The 7,785-nt window shown below is 41.4% G+C and overlaps 1 protein-coding gene across 1 annotated transcript in view; it reads left to right on the forward strand.

Moving 5' to 3' along the window:
- LOC112073850 (cell adhesion molecule 2-like) overlaps window positions 1-4,507 on the forward strand; it is a gene marked incomplete at its 3' end in the record, with an annotated part of 71,922 nt that extends 67,415 nt beyond the window's left edge. The window contains 5 exon segments of the mRNA XM_024141091.2: window positions 132-233; window positions 236-292; window positions 1,201-1,233; window positions 1,236-1,290; window positions 4,329-4,507. Coding sequence (XP_023996859.2) covers window positions 132-233; window positions 236-292; window positions 1,201-1,233; window positions 1,236-1,290; window positions 4,329-4,507 — 426 coding nt within the window.
- Between the last annotated feature and the right edge of the window lie 3,278 nt (window positions 4,508-7,785).

Genomic DNA, 7,785 nt, shown 5'->3' on the forward strand with positions numbered 1-7,785 from the left:
ATCACCCCTCTGCCCAAGACGGTTCATCCTCTTGGTCTAATTGGTTAAGGTGTTGGTTTCCTGAGCAGGAGGCCAGGATTCCAAATCCCTACTGTGACTAATGTTGTTTTAACCAATGCTGTGTGTTCCAGGTGCCAAGGAGGTGAATGCCAGTGGGAAGACCTTCACAGTGACCAGTTCTCTACAGCTGCTAGTTGACAGGGACGATGATGGGGCAGCGTACACCTGTAAAGTGACCACGTAGCCCTGTTACAGACACCACAACAGGCTACTGAAGTACTGGAGTGTCACTGTGAGTATAACACACACACACACACACACACACACACACTCCCAACAAGCTCTCACAGTCTCACTGATAGAAATGAGATTTTTTTTGCACTTTCTCCAAACATCATATTTCGAAGTTAAGGTTTACGATTGGGTTAAAACAAAACAAATTCAACCCTAATGTTCTTCCACTGGGATTGAACTTGGTCTATCTGGCTACCCACACACTCACATACACCTGTAAAGTGTACCTGGCTACCCACACACTCACGTACACCTTGTAAGTTGACCTGGCTACCCACACACTCACACACACCTGTAAAGTGTACCTGGCTACCCACACACTCACATACACCTGTAAAGTTGACCTGGCTACCCACACACTCACACACACTGTAAAGTGTACCTGGCTACCACACACTCACATACACCTGTAAAGTGTACCTGGCTACCCACACACTCACGTACACCTGTAAAGTTGACCTGGCTACCCACCACACTCACACACACCTGTAAAGTGTACCTGGCTACCCACACACCTCACAACACCTGTAAAGTTGACCTGGCTACCCACACACTCACACACACCTGTAAAGTGTACCTGGCTACCCACACACTCACATACACTGTAAAGTTGACCTGGCTACCCACTCACACACCGAGTGACTCAACACACACACACACACCGATTGACTCAACACACCGAGTGACTCAACACACACACACACACACCGAGTGACTCAACACACACACACACGAGTGACTGACGCCACAAGAAGTTACTGAGGTACTGGAGGTTTCACTGGGAATCAACGCTCTGTCTCAAAACAGATACACACTGTCAGACATACGCACATGCAATCACACATTTCTTTCTAATATACCCCCAAAAATAAAAAATGAAAACATGTTCTGTCTGTATTTCTCCAGATGCTCCTCGTGTGTTGATCACCCAGTCGTTGACGGTCCTCAGGAGGGTCAGCACCTGAAGCTGGAGTGTGTCTCCAAGGGGAACCCGTCGTAAGTCCTTGATGCATCCATATCCATTAGGTGCTGTTTGTAAATATACAGTTGAAGTCGGAAGTTTACATACACCTTAGCCAAATACATTTAAACTCAGTTTTTCCACAATTCCTGACATTTAATCCAAAGTAAAAAATTCCTGTCTTAGGTCAGTTAGGATCACCACTTTATTTTAAGAATGTGAAATGTCAGAATAATAGTAGAGAGAATGATTTATTTCAGCTTTTTTTTCTTTCATCACATTCCCAGTGGGTCAGAAGTTTACAGACACTCAATGAATATTTGTTAGCATTGCCTTGAAAATGTTTAACTTGGTCAAATGTTTCAGGTAGCCTTCCACAAGCTTCCCTCAATAAATTGGGTGAATTTTGGCCCATTCCTCCTGACAGAGCTGGTGTAACTGAGTCAGGTTTGTAGGTCTCCTTGCTCGCACACGCTTCTTCAGTTCTGCCCACAAATGTTCTATAGGATTGAGGTCAGGACTTTGTGATGGCCACTCCAATACCTTGACTTTGTTGTCCTTAAGCCATTTTGCCACAACTTTGGAAGTATGCTTGGGGTCATTGTCCATTTGGAAGACCCATTTGCGACCAAGCTTTAACTTCCTGACTGTCTTGAGATGTTGCTTCAATATATCCACATAATTTTCCAACCTCATGATGCCATCTATTTTGTGAAGTGCACCAGTCTCTCCTGCAGCAAAGCACACCCCACAACATGATGCTGCCATCCCATGCTTCACGGTTGGGATGGTGTTCTTCGGCTTGCAAGCCTCCCCCTTTTTCCTCCAAGCATAACGATGGTCATTATGGCCAAACAGTTCTATTTTAGTTTCATCAGACCAGAGGACATTTCTCCAAAAAGTACGATCTTTGTCCTTTTTTATGGCGGTTTYGGAGCAGTGGCTTCTTCCTTGCTGAGCGGCCTTTCAGGTTATGTCGATATAGGACTCGTTTTACTGTGGATATAGATATTGTTGTACCTGTTTCCTCCAGCATCTTCACAAGGTCCTTTGCTGTTGTTCTGGGATTGATTTGCAGTTTTCGCACCAAAGTACGTTCATCTCTAGTAGACAGAACGCGTCTCCTTCCTGAGCGGTATGACGGCTGCGCGGTCCCATGGTGTTTATGCTTGCATACTATTGTTTGTACAGATGAACATGGTACCTTCAGGCAACTTAGTGTATGTAAACTTCTGACCCACTGGAATTGTGATACAGTGAATTATAAGTGAAATAATCTGTCTGTCAACAGTTGTTGGAAAAATTACTTGTGTCATGCACAAAGTAGATGTCCTAACCGACTTGCCAAAACTATCATTTGTTAACAATAAATTTGTGGAGTGGTTGAAAAACAAGTTTTAATATCTCCAACCTAAATGTATGTAGACTTCAGACTTCAACTGTATAACTACCTTATGCAGCTGGTTGAGAGAATGCCAAGAGTTTGCAAAGCTGTCATCAAGGCAACAGGTGGCTACTTTGAAGAATCTCAAATATAAAATGTATTTTGATTTGTTTAACACTTTCTTTGGTCGCTACATGATTCTATATGTTGGTTTTCATAGTTTTGATGTCTTCACTATTATTCTACAATGTAGAAAATAGTAAAAAATTAAGAAAAACTCTTGAATTAGTAGGTGTTCTTACATTTCTGAATGGTACTGTATAATATACACAGTTGTAATTTTCTCCCCCTGACTTTTTCCAGTTTTTGTTATGTTTATTTATTCTAAAATGAATTAAACATATTTTTTCCTCATCAATCTAAACACAATTCCCCATAAAGACAAAGCAAAACAAAAACAGGTTTTTTGAAATGTTTGCAAATGTGTTAAAAAAAATACAGAAATAGCTTATTTACATAAGTATTCAGACCCTTTGCTATGAGACTCTAAATGGAGCTCCGGTACATCCTGTTTCCATTGATCATCCTTGAGATGTTTCTACAACTTGATCAGAGTCCACCTGTGGTAAATTCAATTGATTGGACATGATTTGGAAAGGCACACACCTGTCTATAAAAGGTCCCACAGTTGACAGTACATGTCAGAGCAAAAACTAAGCAATGAGGTCGAAGGAATTGTCCGTAGAGCTCCGAAACAGGATTGTGTCAAGGCACAGATCTAGGGAAGGAAAGGGAAAATGAAAGGTGGATACCTAGTCAGTTGTCCAACAATGCATTCAACTGAAATGTGTCTTCCGCATTTAACCCAACCCCTCTGAATCAGAGAGGTGAGGGGTGCTGCCTTAATCAACATCCACATATTCGGGAAGAGTACCAAAAAATGTCTGCAGCATTGAATGTCCCCAAGAACACAGTGGCCTCCATCATTATTAAATGGAAGAAGTTTGGAACCACCAAGACTCTTCACAGCCAAACTGAGCAATCAGGGGAGAAGGGCCTTGGTCAGGGAGGTAACCAAGAACCCGATGGTCACTCTGACAGAGCTCCAGAGGTCCTCTGTGGAGATGGGAGAACCTTCCAGAAGATCTAGGAAGAGTTATGGTTATATACTGGTGTTTTGTTTGTATATCTCATATATACAGCATATGTATATAAACAATGGTGGTTTTGTGCAAAAAAAATCCATTACGAGTTTTTGAACCTTAACCTAATAGATTAAGGACTTTTACGTCAACATTTGGAAGATTAATTAGTAAAAAATAATCTGGCAAATGTGAACATTTCATGGTGTCTAAGGTGTGTCTCGCTTCTGTCTTTCTCTCACCCACTCTACCTCCTTCCTGTCTCTCCCCTCCCTATCTCCCTCCCCCTCCTCATCTCCCTTCCCCTCCCTCTCTCCCCCCCCCTCTCCCTTCTCTTTCCCCCCCCCTCCCTCTCCCCTCCCTGCCCATCTCCCTCTCCCCTCTCTTCCCCCTCCCTATCTCCCCATCCGTCCTTCTCTTTATTTCCCCTCCTACCGACCCACCTCTCTCCCCTTCTCTAAACCACCCACCTCTCTCCCCTTCTCTAAACCACCCACCTCTCTCCCCTTCTCTAAACCACCCACCTCTCCTCCACTCCTACCCCAAGGCCAGACCCTGTGTTGTGGACTAAGGATGGAGCAGAGTTACCAGACCTGGAGAGAATGATCGTACAGGGAAGAGAGCTCACCTTTTCCGCCCTTAACAAGACAGACAATGGCACCTACCGCTGTGTGGCCTCCAACCACCTAGGCACCAGCAGTGCAGAATACATACTCTACGTCTATGGTAAGCCTAATTATGTGAACAAAGAAAAGGAAGGACCTTGTTGAGGGTGTATGAGACAGGGCCAGGGACGGAGAAGAGAAGAGAAGAAGCTAGGTCTGGTTTGGATAAATAGTTAATGAACAGCTTCTTCCACTTCAATAATAGATACTGTATATCAGGGACCTGTTACAGCCATCAGATAAATAAGATGCTACCAGATATATCAGAACCTCTTACAGCCATCAGATAAATAAGATGCTACCAGATATATCAGAACCTCTTACAGCCATCAGATAAATAAGAGACTAACAGATATACCAGAACCTCTTACAGCCATCAGATAAATAAGAGACTAACAGATATACCAGAACCTCTTACAGCCATCAGATAAATAAGAGATTAGACCAAGAGAGTGGAGAACACCAATAAGAGGGGAAAGAGGTCTACAACACTCATATTCTCTTGGAAAATGTATTTTAAATGTCTTATTATAATATTACAGTCCTTTTCAGAATTGTCCATCTTTCCTCTCAAATTAGATACATTGAATTGATAATGACATCTTACTTCCATATATCTGTCGATAAATTTGAGATGTTCACAATTCTCCAACCACATACACAACAGAAAGTTTTCAAAACCCCTTGACTTTTTCCGTGTTTTGTTGTGCTACAGCCTGAATTTTAAATTGAGTTCATTTAGAAAAAAATATATTGAAAATTATCTCCCTGGATTCCTAAGGCTTCCACAGGGTGTCAGCAGTCTATGTTCAAGGTTCCAGGCTTGTAACTTAAAAAACAAATAACAAATAACAGTTTTAGTAGAAGGACACAGTCTTGGAAATTCATGTTTGCGCGCCATGAAGACATTACGCACCTGCTAAAATGTTCCTATAGAACATACTTCTTTCCGTAAGAAATATTATAGTTTGATTACATTTTAGGGTGTCTGAGGAGTAAATAGAAAACGTATTTTGACTTGTTGAAACAAAGTTTAGGGGTAGATTTTCAGATTCCTTTCTCTGCATGTTGAACGAGTGGATTACTCAAATCAATGGCGCCAACTAAACAGACTTTTTGGGATATAAAGAAGGATTTAATCTAACAAAACGACACTACATGTTATAGCTGGGACCCTTTGGATGACAAATCAGAGGAAGATTTTTAAAAAGTAAGTGAATATTTAAACACTATTTGTGAATGTATGAAACCTGTGCCGGTGGAAAAATATTTTGATGTGGGTCGCCATCCTCAAACAATCGCATGGCATGCTTTCGCTGTAATAGCTACTGTAAATCGGACAGTGCAGTTAGATTAACAATAATTTAAGTTTTCAACCGATATAAGACACTTATATGTACCTAAATGTTCAAAATCCATAATATTTATGATTATTTATTTGAATTGCGCTCCAGTTCATCAGAAGTTGTCCCGCTAGCGGCACACCGATCCTTAATTAACAAGTCACATAATAAGTTGCAGGCACTCACTCTGTGTGCAATAATAGCATTTAACATGATTTCTGAATGGCTACCACATTTCTGTAACCCAACACATACAATTATCTGTAAAGTCCCCTCAGTTGACCAGTGAATTTCAAACACAGATTCAACCACAAACACCAGGGAGGTTTTCCAATGCCTCACACCTATTGGTAGATGAGTAAAAAATAAAAATATCCAGATATTGAATGTCCTTTTGAGCATTGTGAAGTTATTAATTACACTTCGGACGGTGTATTGCCAGAGAGGAAGGAAACTGCTCAGGGATTTCACCATGAGGCCAATGGTGACTTTAAAACAGTTACAGTTTAATGGCTGTGATAGGAGAGAACTGAGGATGGATCAACAACATTGTAGTTACTCCACAATACTAACATAAATGGTATAGTGAAAAGAAGGAAGCCTGTACAGAATAAACATATTTCAAAACATGCATCCTGTTTGCAGTAAGGAACTAAAGTAAACCTGCCCCCAAAAAATATTTATGTCCTAAATACAAAGCATTATGTTTGGGACAAATCCAACACAACACATCACTGAGTGCCACTCTTCATATTTTCAAGCGTGGTGGTGGCTGCATCATGTTGTGGGTATGCTTGTCATCGGACAGGACTAGAGAATAGAGTTAAACACAGGCAAAATCCTAGAAGAAACCCCGGTTCAGTCTGATTTCCAACAGACACATTCACCTTTCAGCAGGACAATAACCTAAAACACAAGGCCAAATATACACTGGAGTTGGTTTGACTTAAATCGGCTTGAAAATCTATGGCAAGTTCTTGGTTACCTCCCTGGCCAAGGCCATCCCGATTGCTCAGTTCGACTGGGAAGAGTCTAGGTGGTTCCAAACTTCTTCCATGTAAGAATGATGGAGGCCACTGTGTTCTTGGGGACCTTCGATGCTGCAGAAATGTTTTGGTACCCTTCCCCAGATCTGTACCTCGACACAGTCCTGTCTCGGAGCTCTACAGAAAAATAGCCCAGCGTCATCCGGGTTAGGGTTTGGCCGTGGTAGGCCGTCATTGTAAATAAGAATTTTGTTTTTAGCAAACTTGCCTGGTTAAATAAAGGTGAAATAAAATACATTAAAAAAATAATAATATAAAATATATTAACACTTTTAATATATATATATAACACTTTTTTGGTTTACTACATGATTCCATATGTGTTATTTCATAGTTTTGATATCTTCACTATTATTCTACAATGTAGAAAATAGTAAACATAAAGAAAAACCATTGAATGAGTAGGTGTGTCCACACTTTTGACTGGTACTGTACAGTATATCTAAATGAATTGGAAAGAGAGAGAGAGAGAAAGGATAGAGGAGGGTGTTAAAGGTTTCCATTCTGTGATATAATAATATTCACCAAGAGACAGTTTAGACATTCCTTCTCTTTTCCCTAAGACACTAATGACCATGATACATTTCCAGTAGCGGTTCTGTGTAGTGACGCCCCACCGCGATGCAGTGCCTTACGGAACGCACGTGTTCTGTGTTTCTGTCAGCAGTATACTGCGTTTTCCTCTTCAGAGTCATGGGCCCAGTTAGATCGAATGCTTCTGACAATGACCTTAACCTTAAGATGCTTTTGGGAAACCGGGCCCAGGGGAGTACTGGGGGAGCTTGAGCGTAGCATAAGTGGGATGGAGGCTGATCTGGTGGGGCTGTACACTAATCTATCTAAACTACGCAAAAGGAGCACTGTTGAGATGAATACTCCCAGCTCCTTCTTTGGGTTGACAAAACAGAGGGAAACCAAGACAATCCATTGCTTAAGTTTGTCTGACGGGT

The sequence above is a fragment of the Salvelinus sp. IW2-2015 genome, unplaced genomic scaffold, assembly GCF_002910315.2.
Source record: "Salvelinus sp. IW2-2015 unplaced genomic scaffold, ASM291031v2 Un_scaffold2392, whole genome shotgun sequence".
In the NCBI taxonomy this organism is placed as follows: Eukaryota; Metazoa; Chordata; class Actinopteri; order Salmoniformes; family Salmonidae; genus Salvelinus; species Salvelinus sp. IW2-2015.